This window comes from Narcine bancroftii, chromosome 3 (genome assembly GCF_036971445.1).
Source record: "Narcine bancroftii isolate sNarBan1 chromosome 3, sNarBan1.hap1, whole genome shotgun sequence".
In the NCBI taxonomy this organism is placed as follows: domain Eukaryota; kingdom Metazoa; phylum Chordata; class Chondrichthyes; order Torpediniformes; family Narcinidae; genus Narcine; species Narcine bancroftii.
Genome location: NC_091471.1, coordinates 202,035,206 through 202,060,924, shown reverse-complemented (window position 1 = coordinate 202,060,924; position 25,719 = coordinate 202,035,206). Strand labels below are relative to the sequence as shown.

The 25,719-nt window shown below is 38.0% G+C and overlaps 1 protein-coding gene across 2 annotated transcripts in view; it reads left to right on the top strand.

Moving 5' to 3' along the window:
• LOC138758025 (uncharacterized) overlaps nucleotides 1–24,491 on the top strand; it is a 151,284-nt gene extending 126,793 nt beyond the window's left edge. For both annotated transcript variants that reach the window (XM_069926305.1, XM_069926303.1), the window contains exon 6: nucleotides 18,943–24,491. In XM_069926305.1, the coding sequence (XP_069782406.1) occupies nucleotides 18,943–19,049 (107 nt within the window). In that variant the 3' untranslated portion in view covers nucleotides 19,050–24,491. The remainder of the gene's footprint in view (nucleotides 1–18,942) is intronic.
• Nucleotides 24,492–25,719: the final 1,228 nt, after the last annotated feature.

Sequence of the window (25,719 nt, the reverse complement as noted above, 5' to 3'; positions counted from 1 at the left end):
TTAATAACCACTTAATTCACTTAATAATTCACTTAATAATTCCAATGGTCCACTCTTGTCATTTTTACTTGAAATAAAATGTTGAACTGGACGAAGCCAAAAGGGTCTGAGGAAACAAAAATATTAGAAGTTACTTTATTTTTATCCAATCAGTCTGCTTGGACAGATTTATTCAAGAATATATTCTTTGGCTTGATTCAGCAAATTATAGAGCAGTGAGTACAACAAATTCTGAAATTTTGCCAACTTTGTCATTGTCCTTTCTGATTTATTGCAATTGTGCTGTGAACTCTTGGGAGTTAAGCTGTTAAAATGCAAAAATGACAATAATGCTTTAACATTCCTCAGAGCCAGTGGCAATGGATGCGGGTGGTCAAGCGCAACATCATTACTTGATGACATACTAATGACCACCACTAACGGTGATAGACTTTGATGAGTTTTATGTAAATACAATGGGTCCTATTATTTTCTATATTTTTTTAACCCTAAACCTTCTCAGCTATGGATAATGTGCCACTTATTTTGTGTGGAATTTAGAGAGATTGCTCAGATTATATTGACTAGGGAAATTATGCACTTGACTGAATCTTGCAGCAGAATATGTAATTTCAATGAAAATTTAAATACAATATTCCTGGCTGTTGGATTATGTACCTTTGGATAAATATTACATCCCTGTATTAATAGAGAAGTGACTGTTAAGTTCCAGATCTGCATCAATTTTGTCCATTGTTTTTTGATGGATTTATTTAACTCTTGTCCTTTAATATGTTCACCACTTGGGGCTCAGTGTTCTGTGAATTGATTATGCTAAAGTTGGGGGTGGATTGACATAAAATGTCAACAAGTTTTATTCTTTTATAAAATCATGATTTATCAAAGCAACACTAACTTAGATTCTTCCTAATAATGTACCTTTCGTGAGGAATTTGACTGACAGTCGGAGCTTCAAGAAACTGACATTAATGAGCTTACCATCATCAGAAAGGTCCATAGCATTAATTGCAAATTATTTTCATACCCGGTAAATACAAATATCATATTATACGTTACTAATACAATACAGTTAAGTCACAGACTTAGTGTGAAAAGTTGTGCAAGAAGTTATTATAAAGATGACTTTAGTACTGTTCACAATTGTCACTTGACACAATCAAATTCTTCTCTTTGCTAAACCAAGTTCACACAGGTCTTGAAAAAAATAGCACTTTTCCACCTTCCAACTCGACTGGACCATTATTTTCCCTGGCATATTCAAATGCTGCTCTTAGTGTTGCCTCCTGAACCCGATAATTCAAAAATCTTACCAGGTCTGGTTGTGGTCTTTGATCATCTGGTCTTCTGGGGCCTAAGGGTCTGGTGGGCTCCCTCAATAAGCCAGTTTTCTTTGAATTTTCCTGTTCCAAACACTTGTTGAATCCATTCCTCAAAGAACCCCACTGGGTCATTCCCTTCAGGCCCTTCTTTTAGCCCGATGATGTGGACATTATTCCTTCTTCTTAAATTCTCCATATGATCGATTTTATCCAGCAAAAGTTGTTTATCTAGTTTTCATGCCATTGCATGATCTTCCATGGCCTTCAAGTTTTCATGATCTATTGTCAGGTCATTTTCAATCTGATTCACTCGAGTCTTCAGGTTTTCAAGCACGGTTGCCATTACCGATATTTTGTCTGCCACCTCTTTTAGCACATTTTCTACCTTCGAAGATCATCCTCCCAATGTCTCCACTGTTACCAGCAAATTTTGCAAATTGGTGTCAAACCCCCCCCCACCAATTTATTTGAGTCTGCTCTGACATCATGGCGGCACCTTCTTCACTACTCTCTGTGGACTTTCTGTCAACAACCTCGGCGACTTTAGAACTTCTTCAGTCTTAGTTTTATAACATATAACATAACAATTACAGCACAGAAACAGGCCATTAGGCCCTTCTAGTCCGCACCGAACCAAACACCCCTTTCTAGTCCCACCTCCCTGCACAATGCCCATAACCCTCCATCTCCATTTGTAACTTATTTTTCTTACCCATCATTTTCTATCTTTAGCACGTAAAATCTTTAATCTGGTAACTCTGAATCGTCTTTTTAATCACTTCACTGAGAGCTCTTGTAACCCACGTCTGACTAGATCATTCACATGGCCAATCCCCATGGTCTTTATAAATTGTGCTCTATTGCCACTAAGACTTTCCCACAGTGTTTATAAATTGTGCAACTATACTTTCCCATGGTATTTTATAAAATTATTAAGGCTTATATAGGTTGGCACAACAGCAGGGGCTGAAGGGCTCATACTGTCCTGTAGATAATGCTTAATTATGTTATAATTAGGCATGATTAATTTTGTTTAAATACAGGATGATAATACATTGATCAGGATTTAGGGCAGGTCCACCATCACTTGATGCATCACTCAGATGTCACCGGTGGAGGATAGACTCTCCCATCCCCAGGGATGCCTTGTGATGAGTGTGAAAGAACTGGTTAACAGTTCTTAACTCTCTTCCTTAACTGTTTCACTGAACAGCCAATCTACTGGTTAGCCAGTGTGAAAAGAGCTAGTGACTGCCTTTTGCTTTCTATGGATGATGAGTTTCTCCAGCATTTTTCTGTACTTCACATTAATGGAGTGGGTGTTTGTGATAGTGTCCACTTGGAAGGCCTAAGAAGTACTGATTTCTTCTCAGTCAGATGTATTGATGAAAGAAAAAGCCAGGACCTTTCCTCCCTCTCTGTGGATGTTTGTGAATGAACGACAACTAAGCAACACCAATTTCTGCAATTTAACAAAAGGATTTTTGCATAGGACATAGATTGAATAGTAAAAACCAACAACATGACTTATAATATACTTTGGCATCAGGTACCATCTCCTTGTGAAGCTATGCCATTCATCAGTGGAGCCACAACCTCCTTCATTGCTGAGGCTACTAGAACGAGCAATGACTGTGAATCAGAATGCAATGTTAGGCTTAAACCACCAGAGGACAGCAGATGTATTCTCTCCCATCCACCTCAAATGGAATGAGACTGATTCTAAAAAATGATACTGCACTAATTCAACATGATCAATTCCAAAAGTCTTCCACCTGAAACATTAACCCTTTCATCAGATGTTGTCTATCTTGCCAAATTCTCTGTTTTGATTTCAGCATGCTTTTGTTTTACTTTCTTGACATAGTCAGCTTGGTTGTGAAATCAGTTCAAACCTGTAACCATCCTAGCCTTTTCGTGCAGGCTATCATTGCAACATTTCTAGTGGAAGCCTCACCTATCAGGAAATAGGACAAGGAGCATGCACCAGGGAGCAAGCAGATCATATCTCTGGGTCAGTAGAATATATGATGATGTAATCAATGTCATCACATCAATTTAGGCCCTATAAGGAAAATTTGGACCAGTCAAATAGAACCACTGATTTGTATTTATCAGTCACAAAAAAAAATCAAAATACTCCAATTTGTCACACACATGTAAATAAAATGTTTTTCAATTGTTATATTTAGACATTTAGCACAGAAACAGTCCTTTCGGCCCACAAGCCCATTCAGCCCAATTATAACTCCTGTACATTTTGAACAGTGGGAAGAAACTGGAGCACCCGGAGGATACACACACTGACACAGGGTGAATGTACAAATTCCTTGCACACAGCGCCAAATTCGAACCCCGGACGCTAGTGCAGAAACAGGGTCTCACTCACTACTGTTCTCATCGAGATACCAGAATCAGAATCAGGATTTGTTGTCATGAAAGTCAGTGTTTTGTGGCAGGGTCATCGTGCAAACATTCATATTATTAACATCTTATGACATAACTATGAAAAAATAAAATAATAATAGCATTAATAGTCGTGTCTTTGGTTCATTGTTTATTCAGGAATCTGATGACAGCGGGGAAGAAGCTGTCCTTGAGTGCTTATCTCCAGGCTCCTGTAGCTTTTCCTCGATGGTAGCAGAGTGAAGAGGGCATGGCCTGGGTGGTCTTTGAGGATAGAGGCTGCTTTTTTAAGAAGCCTCCTCTTGTAGACGTCCTCGATGGAGTGAAGTCTGATGCCTGTGATGTCGCAGGCTGAGTAACAATCCTCTGGAGTTCATTCTTGTCCTGAGAGTTGGCAACTCCATACCAGGCAGTGATGCAATCAGTCAGAATGCTCTCCACTGTTCACCTATAGAAGTTTTTGAGATTCTTCAGTGACATACTGAATCTCCTCACATACCTCACAAAGTATAGCTGCTGGCGAGCCTTCTTTGTGATTACATCAACATGGAGGCTCCAGGACAGATCCTTGGAGATGTTGACACGCAGAAATTTGAAGCTCTTGACCTTCTCCACTACTGAGCCCTCGCTGACGACTGGGATGTGTTCCCCTTACTTCCTCCTGAAGTTCACACTCATCTCCTTGGTTTTGCTGACATTGAGCGCAAGGTTGTTGTCACTACACCATTCAATGAGCTGATCTATCTCCCTCCTGTACGTTTCCTCATTGCTGTCTGTGAGTCTGCTGACAGCTGTGGTGTCATTTGTAAACTAGATATCATTGGAATTGTGTATATAACAAGTAGAGCAGTGGACTATGCACATTTTTATCAATGTTCTATTCTCTAATTGTGAATAGCTGATATTATACTGTGGAAATTATGCTGGAGATTATTTCCATTTATTCCCAGAATTGCTGTAGAAATAGTTTCCGGGGTTTTAAGTGAGTGTTTCAAAGGAGCTTGGGCCCACACATGACACAGAATCAAACCATTGGGTAACATCGCAGAAGGAGAAGGGGAGGGAACACTGTAGACAAAAGTCACACATCTCCATGATAGCCCAAAGCAGCCATAGAAAATAACAGTGTGTGGGAACCACTGCACGTGGCTGTTGTGTAGAAGATAAGGCTATGTCTTTATGAAGGTAAAATTTATCAAAACTACCCTAACACTGTTTTAAGACATAATTTAGTGATTGTTTTTACCTGTTCACAGATTGGACCTAAGAGTCAAATATCTAAAATTGGGTGAAGTGCTTTCCCTAGGGAACTTTCCATGTAGTTAGATAGATGTATGTGTGTGTGTTTTTTATGTGTACTGTTATATTCTGTGCATTGTGTGTGTATGTGTGTGCACTGTGTCTGGAAAAATGCCATTTTGTCTAGTTGTATATGCAGACAGATGATAATTAACTTGAACTTGAACAAAGTTGGAACATGGAGGAATGGAGTGTATTGCATTTCTGTGCTGTCTGTCCTGTTACGAGCCCAGAGGACTTAAAAAAACAAGCAACAATAGAAATTCACTAAGACCATGGTTACTTAAACAAAAGTGGCTTTTAATTTTCTTTAACCACAATAACAAGATCAATCTTAAATTTATTACTATTAATTTAACAACCTAACTTAACCACCTTCTAATTCTAAGGACACATGTATGTAATGTGTATATGTTCAGGAAAGTTCTCTGTTTCACTGTCCAGTCATTCACTTTTCACTTCTCCAAGTTCACCAGTATCAGGCAATTCTTACACTGTGCACAGAATTTAATATTTATGAATCTTCACCAGGCTCTGGTGTTTAAAGTTAAATGGTTACCACTCAGAAAGGATCTTGTTGGTTTCAGAGAAATATTTGTTACCCATTGGACACACACAAACTAATTTCCTCCAATCAATCACTTCAGTGTCTTGCCAAAGAAACTTGCCCCATCATTGATTTTCCAAATGATAACCTATTTTTCCAGGTCACCACAGAGTTCCTCTTGTTTCCCTTATTTCAGGAGAAACACTCTAGCCAGACATTTCCTCTTGTAAGGACTACTAGGGTTTTCAACAGGCTGAACTCAGAACTCACAACCCGTCTTCAAAATGGGGTTTTCAATAAGCTGCCAGCTTGCCACGTTGCAGCCTCAAAAGCTACCGTAGAACTAACTTCTTTCCCTTTCTCCCCCAAAAGAGAGATCACCTGTTCATTTTTTTTCCTCTCTCTGCTTGTAAAAACCAAAGGACTTCTTATGGGCTCCAAACCCAATCTTTGAAGGATCTTATCAGTACTTCTGAGCCTGGACTTTATTACCCATACACTTTGCTTCTGCAAAGTCAACCGGAGTCTCAATGTCTAGCTTCAGCAAAGCTCTTGCACTTTAATTGAGATGTCTTTAGTGAAGTTTTACTCTGTTTGTGGTGTAAACCCCCACAATCTATCTCTTTTAAAGACATATTTATTCATAACCATTCTAACATACCCTGTAATAGTCCCAAAACATAAAGTCATGGAGTTAAGGAGCACAGAAGCAGACCCAATACATGCACACCAACAAAAGATATCTTCTGAACAGGTCTTACTTACCTGTGTTCGGGCCATTTCCTTCTAACCTTTCTAGTCCATATATCTATTTAAACAGCTTTTAAACATTTCAATTGTACCTGCCTCTACCACGTCCTCTACAACATGTACCATATACTTACTCATCACCCCTTCGCTCCCCATGAGAAAAACTTACCTTTGTTTAGATCTGTTAGGTCTGTTTTGTTCATGAATGAGTGAGTCAAACACCAGACTGAGTCGAAATCAAGGTTCTTTGTTCTTTATTGCCGGATTGTAACACTTGCAACTAACGGTGTTAGTTGGAGAAGGCACATTCTGCCGTTATCAGCAAGTGGTGTTTTTTATATACCTTAGGATACGTACTTAGTAAATTATCATACCATGACATTGTCCAATGAATAAACTGTTGCTGTCCCTCTCTGCTAGCCTCCTGCACATCAATTTGTCATCCCCACTCTTATCTTGAGAGTACAAGGTCACAACTGCATCTTGTTACGGCCCAGCACTGGGTGACTCCCTCTACATTCCCAGCTCATGATGTTTTTACCTAACAGATCTCTCTCTTTTCACCATAAATATCTAATCTTAAATTCCCCAACCTTGGGAAAAAGAGTGTGACAATCCATATTACCTACCCCTCCCAAGATTTTATAACCAAGGCATTGATCTCTGTGTACTTTGCAACATTGTCAAGATTGCAAATGAATCTAACTTGGCCTGAGTCAAAGTCAATCTCATTGAATGTATAAAGAATGATGCTTAGACCTCCTTTCATGGATTTATACTCCCCAGCCACATTGACAAGAACCCATTCAGACAATACAAAGAACTATCCCTGGCATTTATCTCTTGGTGGTGCTTTCTACCTTTCCCATCATTTCCTGCTTTTTACCTGTTCAAAATGGATGGGGTGGGAAATCAGTGAGTGAGATTAAAATGTGTTGGGTATCCAGGTGCACTGGGCTTAATTTTGAAAGCTAGAAATTAATTTCCAGCATGCCCTAAATGACCAACCTTACATTAAAATTGGAACCTGGATTCTAAGTACTGCAATAGCAAATTAATTGCCTCATAACCTCTCGTGGATCTTTATTATTTTCTAATAAAGAGTATGATATAAAAACCAGAATAAATAACCAGATAATTTAAAATAATTTTCCTAATCTTTGAAATATCAGTGATTGTAATACATCAATGAAAAGGAAAGATTTATGGACAACTTTAATTGCTGATCATTAAACTCTGCCTGGAATGAATGTTATCTCTTGCGGCAGTTAAATGTTTGGTAATGTGATCTTTTAAAATAAAATGTGAAAGAGCGAAGATGGAGCCAGAAGAGGTGAGGGCCAGTGGGTTGTAGACTACCCAGGCGGAATATGAGGTGCTGAGTGATGGTGAATGAATGGTGAGTGGAATTGAAACAGCTGGCTACCACGATTCATCTACCCCACTTCTTTCCAAACCATGCTCAGCCCCTTGCCTTGGACAGTATATGTGTTCATGAATTCATGATCCATGTTGACACTGAAATTCAAAATTTTGTGACCACTGAGGAGTTTTTTTTACTTTGAGAACTTTGTTGTTGAACTCTATCATTTTGTTTCTGAGATTGATTTAGAGCTTTTCATTAGAAATCTTAATTTGAACATTGCTCCTGGAATAAGAGAGTAGTGTAGTTAATTGACAGACCAGAATCAAACAAAATTATTTTAAAATTTAGATTCCATTATCACACTAATAATAAAATACCATATACAGTAGTCTCCTCTTAACTGTGGGTATATGTCCCAAGACATAGAGTGGATGCCTGAAACCACAGAGAGTACTGAACCCTGTATATGCTATATTTTTTCCTATAATACATACCTAAGACAAAATTTAATTTATAAATTAGGCACAGTAAGAGATTAACAACAATAATTAATAATGAAATAGAACAATTATAACAATATTAAAAAGAAGGGTTACTTGAATGCAAGCACTGTGATACGGCAACAGTCTATTTGAATACTATCTGAATACAATCTGTACTGTATTTTTGGACCGTGGGTAATAGTCAACATTTAAGGACCAATATTTAGGTTAAAATTTAGGGGGTTGACAATTACACGTATTGAGTCACTCAACATGGTCAGGGGGTCAGGAGCTCGGATGGGCAGGCGGCTAAGGTCCTAGGTGAGAGTTTGCTGTTAGGCTATTGGGAGCTCAGATGGGCTGCTGGCCAGGGCCTAGGCAAGAGTCCATGGTCAGGCAATTAGGAGCTCGGATGGACAGGTGGCTGAGACCTGGGCGAGGGTCCATGATCGGGGTATCTGGAGCTCTGGTGGGTAAGCGGAGCAAAAATGGGGGAATGTCAACCATTAAACAAGTATATATGGTACTCTGACACCACACCGTCTCTACTATTGTAACACTTTTTTTCTTGCCCCATGTCAACTATGAAAATTTATTATCTACCTGTCTTTTGCTTTATTATCTCTTTTTATTTAATATACAGTTGTAGTTTTTATGGAGTACATGTTCATCTACAACAAGAAAGAATTTCAATGCATATATACATTGTACAGAATATGACCATAAACTCATTATAATTAGCACCACCCTCGGCCTTGAGATGAGCATCCCTCCACTTCATCCAGAATTCAACCTCCAGACATACCTGTCTCAACCAGTCCTTCCATGCCCCCACAACCAATCTCCCACAGGCTAGGCCCCCAAATCAACAGGCCAGCTTTCTTACTGAAAATCTTTAACAGTGCTTCTGAAACCCACTTTACTCTCCCCCACCCCCCTCTCCCCTCCCCGATCTCTCCAAAGCAATGGTGTCTCTGGTATGTTAATTGGCATTCAGATTGCAAGCAACTTTTGGGAAACAGAGCTTGACACATTCACACATCTAATTCTGGTCAATAACAATGTAAAACAGCTTTATTCAATTTATATGTAGGTAGTTGAAGATAGGAGAAAGTTTGCATGGACCATAATTTCTGGCATAGATTAAAAGATACCGATACTTTAATTCTGCACTGTAATTTCCAAGTGATTTAATAATCAACATAATTTAGTAACAACCAAAGATCCATCTGCTGTCAAACAGTTTGATTATGTCCATGAAACACCTCTTGCCAAAAGTGCTGATATAATGTATAATACTGGAGCGGTAGCCACAGAGAGGGAGCGAATGAACCAGACTACAAACTGTGAGTCCGTTTCACTTCCAACAGTTTAATTTGAAAAGCCGGTGCTGCGCCTTATAAGGTGGTCGGCAAGTCCCGCCTCTGCATGAGCGGTGATGTAACGACACAGCTGAGTGTACGTGCACGGCCACGCTGACCACGAGGGTAGCAAAACCTGGCGGCCCCATCTTGACGAGGCTTCTCCGCTGCTGCGGCCATGACAAATGTGGAGCCAATTCGCCTGTGTTGTGATGTGCGCCGCCACACCTCCCCCCCACCCCCCCCCCCCGCCCAGAACCGGCTCTAGTGTCCCATTGTCCCTGAGCACTGTAGGACCGTGCTTTTAGGAGGTTGACCCCGGCATTTGGGCTGTGCTGGTATGATCAGCTGGCAGATGTGCCGGTTTCAGGCCTGTCCACTGAGAACAGTTCCTCCCTGCCCCGAATGTCCAGTGTGAAAGTTTTTCCTGAGTTGCACAGGACCTTGCAAGGGGCCTTCATAAGGTCATTGGAGGGAGGCAAAATGCGGACCGCGGTGGATGAATACAATGTCTGTGGTTGATAAGTCTTTGGGGATGGAAGGTTCTTGTCAGTTTCAGAGAGAGATTTGTTGCTTGTTGGACACACACAAACTGATTTACTTCCATCAGTGTCTTGCTGAAGAAACTTGCCCCATCAGAAGATCACCTCTTCTTCTGCAGGTCACCACAGAGTTCCTCTTGTTTCCCTTACTTCAGATGAAACACTCTAGCCAGCTGTTTCCTCTTATATGGACCACAAGCGTTTTCAACAGCCTGAACTCAGAACTCACAACCCGTCTTGAAAATGGGGTTTCAACAAACTGCCAGCTTGCCATGATTGCAGAAACCAGTTCTTTCTCTTTCTCTCTCTCTGAGTCCATTCATCTGTTGCTTTCAAAACAATAATCCATCACTCCACAGCATGTCCAATTAACACCTACTTGTGAAGTCTCTATAGGCATTCTTCAAAGATTTTGCAAAAGCACTTGGAGCCTGGTTTGAGCAAAGCTCTGGCATTTTAAATGAGATCTGTTTTATGAAGTGTTTGTGTTTGTTTGTAACCTACACTTCACCCACCATCTATCTCCTTCAAAAACATATCTATACACAAGATAAAATAGAATATAATCCATCACATTATCATTTGCAGAAGAAACCATTTAGAAATTTGGATTTGATGCTGCCATCATTCAGAGTATCTTATTTTTTTAATGTGACATAATGTTCCCAAAATGTGTTCCTCTTGCTTGTAAACAAAGGCTTAAAATTGTCAGAGTTTGACATCTAGCAGTAATCACTCAGACCTGTAATTTCATAAAGTAGAATTCATCACAATTTGGATATAAAGTAGAAGGAAGATGGAAGGAATTAGGGTTGTGGTGCCTGTTGAAAGTGCAGATCAGTGCTGTTCCCAACCAGATATCATGGGCAATTGTTGAAATATATTCAATTGTCATGTTCAAATGGGACTGAATATGAATATAAACGGGTGAAAACACAACTGGGCTGGAAGAAAGGACAGGGTGTGTGTCATCTTCTATTGCTCCTTTGGGTTGAATTACATGCTTCTGCTCTATAACTATTCTGTAGTTATGTGAAAATCTGTCATTATCCCTGAAGATATGACAAGCATATTGTGAAAGGTGTGTGTCAATTTTAAAACTCTCCACTTAAGCTTAATGTATAAATAAAAACTCCTGATGAAGCATTGGTTAAAGCAGTGTTTCTCAACCTTTTTCTTTCCACTCACAGGCCACTTTAAGTAATTGATAGTTACATGGATAGGAGAGGACTGAATGGGTATGGACCGGGTGCTGGTCAGTGGGACAAGGAGGGTGGGGATTTGTTACGGCATGGACTAGTAGGGCCGAACTGGCCTGTTCTGTGCTGTTAGTGGTTATATGGTTATATGGTTATAATCCTTAAGCTATTGGTGTTCTGTGATTAGTAAGGGATTGCTTAAGGTGGTCTGTGAGTGGGTCTAGATCACTGCTCTAGACCCAATTGTTTCTGAAATATTTTGCTTGAGAAAAAATGTCATTGGCTCATTTCCTTTGGAGTTATGAAACCGTGCACACAATGAGCCAATTAGGAATAATTAAAACAGTGGTTTTCAAACTTTTTCTTTCCACCCAGCTACCACCTTAATCAATCCCTTACTAATCACAGAGAACCTATGGCATAGAGAACATTTAAAGTGGTAGGTGAGTGGGAAGAAAAAGGTTGAGAACTACTGGGTTAAAGAAAGGCTGTCATCATTTTCTGGGTCACCATCTTTCAGACATGTGCCAATGTTAGCCTTTTCTTCAGATTTCTCTCCTTCAAAGGATCAGAATGAAAGTGGTAAAGAAATTACATTCTCAAGCATCTTCAAATACTTTACAGCTAGTTAGTTCTGTTTTGTTGTAATGTTGCAAATGTGGTTACCAATTTACATACAGTGAATTCTCTCCAGTGGTCATGGGATAAATATTGTCAGGAAAAGTTTCTCATGTTTTCTTGAAAAGAGTGCCGTGGATTCTTCTGCATGCTTATGAGAGGGCAAACAAGATCTTAGTTAAACATCTCACCCAAGAGATGCCTTCTTCAAAAGCAGAGCAATATTGTGCTTAGATCTCTGGGGCACCATTTTAGATCATAATGATAATTATAATGTTTATTGGCATTCACCAAGTACAATGTACACATGAACCACAATGCTTGCTTGCTGCAGTGACAATAGTATACACAATTACCCCAGAACAGAAATAGATAGTAAATCTTAAATATAGACAGATAATAAATATTCTAAGATACAAAAAGTGCAAGAAAAATAAGTTCTGTAAATTAAATAGAGTAATTGTGTAAAAGATATTTTGTGCTGGTGAGGGTAGGAAGGGGAGGTCCAAGAGCTTGATAGCTGTTGGAATAAAGGTGCTGGGCTTTAGGCTTCTGCACCTTCTTCCCAAAGGTAGTAATGAGGAGAGGTTGTGACAAGGATGATGGGGATCCTTTATGATGTTGGCTGCCTTCTTGAGGCTGTGCCTCATATAGATGTCTTCAATGGATGGGAGGCCAGAGTCTGTGAACTTTTTGATTCTTCAAGAATATTACTCAAGAACTAAATGGCTGCACTCATTTACAACCTGTAATTTTAAAAAAATGAATAAAGCAAAATAACTATGAGGTGCTTAACTAATTCTGTATTTGTGTATTATCAATTAAGATCTTTTGTAAAAAAAATATGTGGTCGTCATATGATCTTACTGCCTGATTCTAATTTTGAGGAATATGTACTTTCAATACCAAAAAAGGGATATATATCTGATTTGTATTGTATTTTACAAGAAACTGAAAGTAAAAAAGATTGGGATAAAGATAAGTTGAAATGGGAAAAAGATTTAGGTTTTACAATAGCTGAAGAAGCCTGGATGGAAATTTGCCAGAATAGTATTCGGAAATTGATTAATGCTAGATTAGCGATGATTAATTATAATTTTATACATCAGTTATATTTAACACCGGAGAAACTAAAAAAGTTTGGCCTTAGTTAGTCGGATTGCTGCTTTCATTGTGACCAGACGGCTAATACTTTTTTGCACACTGTCTGGCTTTGTGATCGATTGCAACAGTTTTGGAAAGGTATTCAATCTATACTTAATAGTTTATATAATATCTGTCTTGTATTAGATCCTGATATATTTTTATTAGGGAATATGCAATCACTAATTGATTTAGGTTTAAAGGATTATCAAATTTCCTTTATCTATTTAGCTTTAGCTGTGGCCAAGAAATGTATAGCACTTACTTGGAAAGACAGAAATATATCAACTTTAGATAGGTGGTATTTGGAGATGAAATCCTGTTTGACAATGGAAAGGATATCTTTTTCAATTCAGGATAAGACGTCTTTTTATAGGTTGAAGTGGACTCCATTTGTTAAATATATGCATTTAAGTTTGCTTTAAATATGTTTTTAAGTGTGATATTTTAGTATTGATAACTTTTTTTGTTAGTATCTTTACTTGTTATGTTTTATCTTTTTTTGTAAGTGGGCTTTTTTTTCTTATATATAATGTTCACTTTATTAGCTCTTCACTCTTTATTTTGGGGGGTTAGACTAATTTTAAGTTAGGTTATTAATGTTGTGTAATAATTATGGGGGGGGGGTTAGTTTATTTAGTTTACCGATGTGGTTCTGTAATTTTATTATCTTACTTTTATTCTTTTTAAATGTAATCTTATATTTTATTCATGTTATAAAATCTTAAATAAAGTTTTAAAAAAAAGAGGTGCTTAACTAGATTGTTAATTTCTTAGCCGACTGCTTTTCATGTCTCTTGGTGATAAGGTCTTATTCTTCAATGCCTTATCAATAAGGCTTATGTGTGAAATTTAGCAAGTTTTTGTTCTGCATTTCAAATTGATCACGAAAGTGAAGTTTGCCTTCATGCATTGAGAGATTGAGTTGTGAGCAAGTAAGGTGGCATCAGACTTGCTGAAAGATTATTATATATGGCCTCAGCCATTTCCTGCATGCACTGTTATAATTTATGTGGCTTTTAGTTTCAACAAACAAGAATAACTCAATCTAGTATCACTTAGGACTTCCCGCAGAATATTACTCAAGCAAATGGCGGCAAAAGGAAGGATGAAGCCATTGGTTGTTACACAATTAAAGTTTAACATCCTTCCTTATACCCTGATATAATGGAAAATCTTTATTGCTAGTCTACCAAAGACTGTTAAGTCAGCCAGAATACACTATTTCAAATTTCTTCCCCAAATTGTTGATCAATTTTTTTCTTTTCATTTGTTATACTAGATCAAGTAAAAATTGAATGTTTAAATCTTGTTGATGCTTTGTGGTTCAGACAAGGAGTAAAAAAGAGATGCCAGTGAGAAGGATAGTCTCAAGTAATTAAATGTGATTTGTTGTATGATGACTTATCCCAGACACATTTACACATGATAGGCCCAAGTAAAATAACCGAAAATGGGGTAGATTGATGAAAATAGGTGTTTTGTAAGCACCATGTGATGGTTATTATTTACCATATTCCAAGAGCATACCATGAATTTAGAGTCACACTGGATGCAGGGTTACATACTGAATGTCATTGTGTTGCAGCCTCAGTTATCCATGAAAAAAGTCCTGTCAATTGCAAAGTCATCAATAAGCCAGGAAGTAAAATGATTGGCCTACCCACTCCCAAAGAGCAGGGCAATCATCTGTGGCCGGAAACTCAATGACCTTCCCAGTAAAGAATTAGGAAAGGGCAACATAATGCTGTTCCTTCTTACAATAGGTAGAACAATGTTAAGGAATGAATGAGGAATTAATGGGATTGGAAAAACTGGTAGCGCTACTGGAACTGCTGACCTGCAGTACTGCCAGTAGTGTGGACTCAGGAGAGTAGATATACAGCACTGCTCTGAAGGTTTCAACGGCCCGATCCTAATGCCAGTGGTTCCATATGGACTTAAAAAGGCTGGTTAAAGGAGCCCGTGGAGTTTCCCAGTTAAAATTTGAATTTAAAATTTAAACATACAGTACAGAAACAGGCCCTTTTGGCCCATGAGCCCTTGCTGCCCAATTATACCCAATTAATCTACAACCCCTTATAGGTTTGAAGGATAAGAGGAAACCAGAAACAGGCACAGGGAGAATGTACAAATTCCTTACAGACAGTGTGGGATTCAATTCCTCTCACTGAAACAGCGTTGCACTAATCTCTATCCTAACTGGGCTCCACAAAGTCTATAGCCAAGATGGCGATGCAGATTCTGGGGAACAGTGCACTGGGGCAGGGCATCTAGAAATTGGGAGAACATTCCCTGTTGAGGAGAAGTGATCATGATGGCAGAACACCAAGGGGCTCAGTTGTTGAAGGACCCACACAGTCCGCGGGCAACTTGCAGTTGGGGGAACCACACAGGCTGCTGGAAATTGGCTCATGGGAACCACGTATCAGAGCCGGGATTCAAGAGTGTGCTGAGGGCAAGAAGAGCACCTGAAGGGGCTTGGGCACTGAAGGCTTCCTGATCATGTCGGAGGTTTGGATCTGGGGCTCAGATTGCTGATGAATCAAATAGGAGTCTGCACAGCTGCAGAGGCTGAGGGTTCGCTGGAGGTGAATCTGTGGATGCTCATTGACTTAGAAGGGCAAAAGTAGAAACACTGCTGGAAAAACTCAGCAGATCAAACAGTGTCCTTTGTATAGCAAAAATAAAGGTACATAACCAACTTTTCAGATTTGACCCCTTCATCAAGGCACAGAAAAATGTCGGCAGGTGCCCATACTGAAAAGTAAGGGGGTGTGGGGGAAGGGGGTATGGGGGTGCCTCTAAAGGAACTTTCTTTTGCTTGTCTTTCTCTCTTACTCTCAGGGGCACCAGGCAATGCTAATGGTGACTCTTTGTCTGCCTTAAGGCAGGCAAAATTTAAAGTATATCATGAATGTTATATTTTTTATGTATTATTACATGACAATAAAGAGAACGAACCTAGTGATAACCCAACTGCTGGCACGATTTCGGGAAGTATTTCACATCATAATTTATTATTGATTCACGTTCCTTCCTGTGCTTTTTCTCTGGCAGGATTAACATTTCTTACCCTAATTGCTCTAAAGAAGATAGTGGTGAACCACTTTCTCGAACTACATTATTACTTTAAGATAGGGAATACTAAGAATGAGGACTGAATGATAAAGTTAGGACAATTTGTGACCTGGAGCGAAACATACATATTATACTGTTCTGTTCTGATGCATCTTTGACCATTGTCCTTCTTGGTGATCAATGCTGTAAGTGTGGGAGGTGATGTGAAAGGAGCCTGGGTGTATAACTGCAGTATGTTTTGTAGATGGTGCATTTGTAGCCATGTGTATATTGCAGTGGTGGACGATAGTTGAAGTGTCAATGAATTGGCACTTCATGTCCATAAAATGGTTTCATTTGGCCTGGATGATGTGGAGCTCCTTGATACACCCATCCAGACAATTGGAGAATATTCCATCACATTCCTGACTTGTGCCTTGTGGATGAGGGAAGGGCTTTGAGGTGCCAGTTGTAAAGTTACTTATCAGAGGATGTCTAGCATCTGACTTGTTCTTGTAGCTCATTCAATTTGTGGACAATGGAATATCCCTATATGTTGATTATGAAGAATTCAGCCATGGTTATGCCAATGCATGATAAAATGGGAGGAAAAGAGAAAGTTGGAAGATTAGGGAGAGTGCAAAGGAGACAGAAGCAGACCATGTATGCGAGTGAGAGAGTGAAAGAAATGACTGGAAATATAATGAGGTATATTGAGGACTGAAGACTCACGTTGCCAAATCTTTGAAGATTGTGATACTTCTTCAGGTACTGGTCTGCACTCGGGAGTACTGCAACCTCCTGATGGTATCATCTAGCAGGTACTCCTCAAAAGTTTGTGTGGCCCCTTAATAAAATACTTCCTTCATGAGGCTATGTTGATTCACCTGCCTTTTCAGGTTCCTCTCAGGGAATATGCTTTGGAAGAATTGCTGCACACCAAAATGTAATCAACACAATAAATTGGAAGAGTGCTGATAATACTGTGCATGTTTCTTTAAGGTATGGCAAAAAAGCTCTCAGCTGCATGAGTACGTATTAGCAGCTGCAGGAATTTAAACAGACCTTTGTATAATGTCCCTGAAACTAGAATAGTTTTTATCAACTATAAAATGTAAGGGAGCCAAAACTGCGAGGTAAAATACCATAAATTTTTAAGACTGCATTGGGCAGGCGCCATGCATTTTCAATGGAAAAAAAAACTATCAGGGATGAATTTCTAAGCTAATGCTATTGATCTGGTTGCATTTCAAACAAAATAGGAGTTAAGATTCTAGGATGGAATTCCATGTTTATGGTCACCTAGTGTAGGGGCAGATGATGTCAAGCAAGTCTGAGAAGGATGTCTTGCACCAAGGTAACAGTTGATAAATGGTACATGTTGAAAGCAATTAAAAGGAGTCATATTGTATTTTTGTGACAAGCGTTGAATATGACATTGGATACTTCTTTACAAATGCAGTTTGCATATTTTGAGTGAAATTGTATTACGTTCTGTTAGCTTGCTGAGAGATATCCTGATTGTTTTGACTCAAGCCTGTACAGGTATTTCAGGCATGTAACATTCCTGATCTGATTGTTCAGCTTTGGGATTTGTAATGTACTCACTCACCTTGGGCGTGGAGCTTTACAATTGATTTCCCCTTTATTTTCTTAGGATCATGATTACAAAGAATTATAGTCAAGAGGTGGACTAAATTATCCTGGTCATCACTTGGGGTGAAAAATGATCCATGTAGCTGCAGTTGTCTTGAAGATTATTTTTTCTGGGCTTTGTTCCCAATTTGTCCAGCTACATGGTTGAAACATGTATGTTTCAACATTCATCTTACAGCACAAAGTTATTCTAGGTCCAGTAAGCTACAACAATCCACTGTAGTGAATCAGTCAGCGTGAGGAAGAGGTTGGGCATTGTTGGATTGTTTTCTCTGGAGTGTGGAAGGTTGATGGGAGAAGATAAAGTATGAGAGGTAGGGTAGATAGTCCGAGTCATTTTCCCAGGGTGGGAATGTCAAATACAAGGGGCCATGGTTCTAAGGGAAGAGAGATAACTTCAAAGGAGATTTGTGAGGCAAATTCTTTGCACAGAAGATAATAGCTCCTGACAACACACTGCAAGAAGTAATGGTAGTGGCATATATGATAGCAACATTGAAGAAGTATTTAGAGAGGTACATGAACAAGTAAGGAAAAGAGGGGTATAGACAATACATATTTAAGAGTGAGTTGGATTTGGCCCTTGTGGCGAAGGTGATCAGGAAATATGGGGAGAAGGCAGGTACTGGGTACTGAGTAGATGATCAGCCATGATCATAATGAATGGCGGTGTAGGCTTGAAGGGCCAAATGGCCTAGTCCTACACCTGTTTTCTACGTTTCTATGTACACGAATATGGGATTAGTTTAAATTAGAACAGACAATGTGGACCGAAGGGGCTATCCTTGTGCTGTACTCTACTCTATCCCGTATACAGCATTTGAGACAACCTAAGGCAATAATCTTTGACATAAAAACCATTAAAGCCATGAAACCAATCAAGTGCTGCTTTGCTGCAGTTTGAACTCAGAGCAAAAAAATGTTCAGCCCACCCGCCTTCCCCCACAACCCTGCAACAGATCAATTGCCTCCAAGTCTGTGATTGGTCCTTGCTCTTCACCTGGGATAAGCAGGTAGAATGGGTGGACCAGTTTGCTGTGGCTGAGCATTGACATTTCTTCTTTCTCCCCAAAATATGAGGAGCAGCCTTGCCTTTCTCTTCTTCCAACCTCCATCACAGATACTAAAAGAAACAAAAGCCAATGACAAAGTGGACATTTCTGGTTTGTTTTCATTCTTCTATTTTTGTTGCAGAAGTCGCTGGCCAGGAAAGTACGGACATTCTTGATGACTGGAACTTCAAGTCTGCCTCCTCTTTGTTCATTGACATTAACCTCATCGACTGTGTCACTGATGAGTAATTTTAATGCTTTTATTCAGTACTCTACTCAGGTGGGTGAGTGCCTTGTTCCTCTCTTGTAAGTGCCTTGCAGGGAGTGATAAGAATCACCCTTTTAGTCTCTGTGGGTCTCTCACTTAATTCTGTGGACATTTATTTACATTTAAGATGAAATATTTAAAATACAAACAGTTATGTGGTCTCAGGGAATAAAATCATATGATATAATATAAGATCATCAAATAAAGGATGCTTCCACATGCTGTTGGAAGATTTCATTCATTGGGAATTTAAGGATCATTAAGGGTAATTTTTCCAAAAGTTCGCAAGTGCTGATTTTCTGGTTTCTGTGCTTAGCTATATTGGACTGCCAAGGCACAATGCACACAAGAAAAATTGTATGCAAAATATGTTTTTTTCTTTGATGCTAATCTCACTCAGATTTAAGTGGTTTCAGTATTATTTTAATGAGTTACTTTAATTCAGACTGACACGGCGATTATTTCCATGATGAGCATGGATATTTGTGTTTCTTGCTCTAATCCCTGTTTATCTACTTTGCTGCCCTCTACCAGTTCCATATCCAGAAGCAGGAATATTTTACTTCTTTTATGCCCTAAATCTTATCCACTGAATTGTGTTTGGCAGGCATCCTTTGGCCTATTGCTGATAAAGAAATTATTAACTAGATCTGAACTTCTCTTTGGTAAACATTGGGGTAAATTAGTCAGGAGTGCAATGCAGTTTTGAAGAAATTGGGTAGAATCTGTTTCCACTGCTCCCAATCCAACAAACCATCTCTCGTCATAAAGCAAAAAATAAAAAAGCAGCAGATACACGCAAAGTGCAGAAGGAACTCAGTGAGTCAGGCAGCATCCATGGCTAAAAATGGTCAGTCAGCCTTTTGGGTTGGCACCTTTAATTGTGGTTTACCTTAAGCTTAGCAAAGGCAGATAGGTCTTTATAAATGATTGGAAATCATCACAGTGGCATTCATCTTTGGGCCATTGATGTGATTATACAGGTATAGCATTTGCTGATCCAGTCCCAGAGAGGGGAGAGAGGCCTGGGATCCACTCTCAGAGAGAGGTGCAGTGATAGTGCAAAAGACATTCCTGTCCACAAGAGGGAGTCGGAGACGAGTTGGTTGTAGCTTGGATTGGAATCAAGATGGATGCCTCCACACGGTTGTGAATAAGTTCTATAGCTAATAAAATATAGTTGTTTTAAAAGAACCCAAGTTTCTTTATTACAATAAAAGAAACATCACAGGAGGGGAGAAAGGCCTGAGCTACAGACCCAAAGAGGGTAGAAAGGCTTTGGGCCACCCCAGAAAGAAGGGAGGAGGCCTATAGACCCAGTCCCAGAGGGATGGCACAACTATATCATGACAATTTCATTAATGTCAGCAATCTTGCTTTATTCCAAGGACTCTTGGACAACATAAGCAGTGTTGATCCGTCATGATCTCTTGCCAGGAAGTTGCTCAGGGAATCAAATAAGTAACCATCTGCCTCATATTGCAGCATCTTGAATTCTTCTTTGGTTTTCATTTTATGTTTTACAACCAAATAATTGGTGTCAGTGGATAGAAAAATGCAGAAATTAAAACCAACATGCTGGAGATACACAGGGGGTCAAGCGGCTATGGAGGTGAGAGAGATAAACAATGTGAAAGGTCACAGGCTGAAATATTAATTCTGTTTCTCTACCCAGATAAAATGGCATTGATACTAATCCCATTTTATTCTCCCCATATTCCCATCATCTTCCCTCAGACTGCACCACTTATGTCCATGTGGCAATTTATAGTGGTCAATTAACCAAATAAGCTGGATGATTTTGGGATGTGGAAAGAACCTGAGCACCTACAGGGAATCCAAACCATTACGGGGAGAGCTGTTTCACATGAATGAACAATGCTATTCTTCCCTAAAGAGTTAAAAACAAACTCACTGTGGAATGTAAGCATTCACATTAAACAAATATTTTTTTTGTATGGAAAAAGTGTTTCTAGTTAAATGATATTATAGCCCCTTTCACACCCCCGATTCAGTGTGGGTTAACTGGCTAATTTAGCAGATCTATTCTCAGTAATCATGTGATGTGAAATGTCCCAGCCTGGCAGGGTGAATTGAATTCCTGTTAAATTCAACCAGGCTCTGACACTTGGTGGGAGCAAGTGTCAGAGCCCAGCCGAGTTAACTCACTAATCACCTTCTGGTGGTGTGAAAGCACAACCTGCGCTCGCATTGTCACCGCTGGAGGCGGAACCCCCTTAAAATGCCAGGATGCTGATTAACCAGGTAAATCATGGTGCAGTGGGAAAGGCTCCCGAGTGCAGCAGGCCCGGAAAGTTTTCCCACTTCCTAGGAGGGTTGGCTGTGTGGGACATTGTTTAACATTATTAGACTACATTATAGATTAATGATGAGTTTATTGTCATATACGTACTGTATACAATATACATATGCCCAAAATTATTTCACTGTGGTCAAACAAGTGTTTTATAGATAAAAAAACTCCAGTAGTGCACATTAAAATATCATATGGAAAGAGATGATAAATATGGGTAATAAGATGGATAGATAACAAATATTCACTGTTAGGGTAATGCAAGAAAAAAGTGATGTTTCCTTAGTTCAGGTAGGTCTTGTTGGGGTTCCAGAGTATTTTATGATAAAAAGTATAAGCGGTTAATGGGAGATTCAAGAGCCTGGTAGCCTGTGTGTATATAAAAAAAAACAACTGTGCTGGACATACCTTCTTCCCAAAGGTAGCAGCAAGAAGAGGTAATGACCAGGGTGATGGGGGTCTGTTGTGCTGTTGGCTACCTCCTTGAGGCAATGCCTCAATCTGATGTCTTCAATGGATGAGAGGTCAGAACCTGTGGTGGACTTAGCTATGCTTGCTACTTTCTACAGCCCTCTGCATTCCTGGGTACTCTATTTACCAAACCAGGCCACCATAAAACCAGTCAGTATTCTTTCCATTAAAATATGTTAGATAATGAAAATGTCAGATAATTCTGCTGACAATGGGTGCTACAGTGGCTACACAGCACAAAAAATATTTTAATTATCATACTAAACCCATGAGTTTTTCATGTTTCTTCAACAATCCATTTTTCCATTCAAAACAAAATCTGTTTTAATTACAACCAGTTTTACTTCATTAACTACCAATAACTATTGTACCATTTTCCATAAAGAATTAACAAAAAGAAAATAAATCAGAGAATAATGAGAAGAGTCAAGTACTCAAGCAGGAGGGAAGTATTGGGTAGGGGCAGGATGGGGGGTTGGGCACATGGAAAAGAATAATTGAGATGTGGAAGTTGTGGGGTAACTAATTGTACAGTCGAGTGAAAAATATTTATCAGCTCACCTCGGTCCTGATCTTAATATTTTTATTCTTCAATTATAGTCAATAGGAATTAAAAAAAAAACTGGAAGGAACATCAAATGGATTATCACGTAGAGAACAATGTCAGGGCACCAAGTTGATAGCACACATTTTATAACATTGTTTAATGTAAAAGATTATGTTTGGCATTTCTTCATTATTTAATGATAATGTTTGAAAAATATCGTTTCAAAATTGTTCTAGGCTAGGGGAGGTCCAGAACATATGAACTAAGGAAGCATCACCTATTTTACATTTGTCACATAAAGGAGTTATGTCTGAATAAAAATGAGACAATTGAACTTTAGACGTATGTGCTCTGTGAACCATTTTAAATTGCAGCAAACAATGCCGTGCACAAATTGTGTTATCAAATTATAAATGGAGTCCCAAACCTCATTGGACATTGAAAGATTAAAATCCTGCTTCCAGGCATTCTTGAATTTAAATAGCAGGGCAAATCTTAGATCATACAAATGATCTTATACAGGAGATATTAAGCCTTTATAGGTAGATCAAAAAAATGTGTCAAGAACAGTCACCTTGGAGTAATAGTGGATAGAGAATATCAAAATTTATATAGTTAAAATTATATACCATTATTAAATAAGATTAAATTTGACTTAAATAGATGGAAAGATTTACCTTTAACTTTGATTGGATGAGTAAATTGTATCAAAATGAATATATATCCTCATATCCAATATCTTTTTCAGTCTTTTCCTGGTGTCGAACCAAAATTATTTTTAAGGAATTAAATAAAGTAATTTGTTTGTTTTTATGGATCGGCAAGTTGTCAAGCGTTTCTATGCAATAGTTGACACTGAGGTATGATTTGGGTGGACTTCAATTACCACTTTTTCAGAATTATTATGAAGTGTTCCAATTAAAATTTATCAATAGGATGTTTGATATTGATTAACCTCCAGTATTGGCGAAGGTGGAGTTGGATACATCAATTTATATATAAATAGAATCCCTCTCTTTTGCAACAGTATAAATTGCTAGTATTGAGACATTTAGTAGATATACGGTGTAAACAGGACCAAATTATTGGAGCTAAAGGTAAAATTTCAGCTAAGACACCATCATATCAGAATAAGATCATTCCTTTTTCTCTTAATAACCCCTATCTGAAAGACTAGGAAATGAAAGGTGTTAAGTTGGTGGAGGATTATTTTGAAGCAGGTATGTTTCTTTCTTTTAATAGATTTAGAGAGAAGTTTAATATATCTCTATTTGCTTATTATCAAGTTCAAGATTTATTGTTAGAAAATTTTGGACGAGATTTGGTGTTACCTTGTCAAATGAAATTTGAGATATTAATTGCTGATAAGGGAAAGAAAGGGTGTTTTTCTGAAGTATATAAGTTACTACAGGAAAGATGACTACGGTTGATTTATATAAAACGAATGACAAATGGGAGAAGGATTTATCTATTACATTATCTTGGGAAGAATGGTCAAATATGTGTGTTGATAGTGCTACAAAATTAAGTAATGTGAGATATTGTTTGGTTAATAATAACTTTTTATTTCAGTTGTATTTAACCCCTGAGAAGTTGAAAAAATATGGTTTTAATTCTTGTGTTTTCGATGTGGAGAATAGACAGATATTTCCTTACATTCAGTATGGGCATGTACAAAAGTTAGACCCTTTTGGGGAAAAAAATTATCAAGTTTTTAGGAGATTTATTTATGACTTGATCCATTGGTGTGTTTACTGGGTTATATGAATACACCAACGACAGGATTGCGATTGGATAAATCTCAAAATGGGTTTATACGTTTAGGGCTGGTGGTAGCTAGAAAATGTATAGCTGTTACGTGGAAGAATGATGTTGAATTGAATATACAAAGATGGCACAATTAATTACAATTGTATCCTTATTTGGAGAAGATAACATAATTTGTGAAATAATTATCTTTTTGTTAAAATGTGGAATTTATAATTGAAATGTATGGGTTTGGATATTGTAAATGTTTTTTTTTGTGATGTAAAGGGTTGGCACACCAAGCAGCAACCATTAAATACCCGGCAATATTGGGTTTTTTTTAGCTTGGGGGGGGTGGGTTGTAGGGATGGGTTACGTGGGAGGTTGGGGGAGGGGTAGTAGGTTTCTTTTGTAGATTAGTTTGTATGTATGTATTTTGTAAAACTTTTAAATAAAATTTTCAAAAAAACAGAGCAGTCATCTTGGGGATTCCAGGAAAACCAGGCATCTGAGATTGAAGAAAGTGTCTAATTTGTAAATGTCTAAAAAAAAAGAGTTTTAGGTAAATCATATTTTACCACCAATTGTTGAAAAGATGCAAAATTGTTGCCAATAAAAAATGTCTTTGAAACATTTAATAACCAACCAAGATGAAGATGTATTACTGACTTCAATTCAACATCGAATTTTATCTTTTACTTCATTGATAGCCAGACGAGCAATTTTAATTAGATGGAAAGATGATTCTCCACCTACACATACACAATGGCTAAGGGATATTGTGTCTTGTTTAACTCTAGAAAAAAATTAGATATGCTATCAAGGTTTCAAATATTGTTCCAAAAGACATGGACAATTATCATAATCTCAAGAACTAGTGTTTTTTTCTAGAATCTTGGTGCTGTGTTGTCCCTCCCTAAGTTGGTGTCACTTGATTCATACATGTCAACTTTCAGCATTGCTTAGAGGATGGGGTTTAGATTTTTTTTTTTCTCTCTTACCTTTTTTGGGGTTTTTTTTGTTATTAAATTTTACTTTATTGCCATGATTGTGTTCTGGATTTTCTTATCATGAGAATATTTGTAAATAAATTTTTAAATCTTATAGTACAATATATAATTGTACTGTTTAATTGGTTGCCCTGTCAAATATCAATAAAATATTTTAAAAATGAAGCATTTCTTGATTATAACTATGGAGAAGGACCATGTAGTGTGATGGATTTGGATACCACAATTAAGAATTGGAAATGTAGCAAACAGTACCTTTCTTTTATTTTTCAATCTTTTTATTATTATTATAATTTATAAACACATACAGTTCAAAGAGATAAAAAATACATAGTAAGTAATGAATTAATACAGAGATATTAAACAATAATATTACAGAATAAAAATATATTATAAAAAAAATTTAGATCAGTTTAGGGTGTGAACTATCTCTAAAAAAAAAGATATAATTAATAACAATATATGAAAAAAGAGAAAAAAACCCCAAAAAAGAAGAAAAAACAAATCTGAATTAAAAAAACTTAAAAAAAAACTTAAAAAAAAACCTACAGATATAGCTAAAC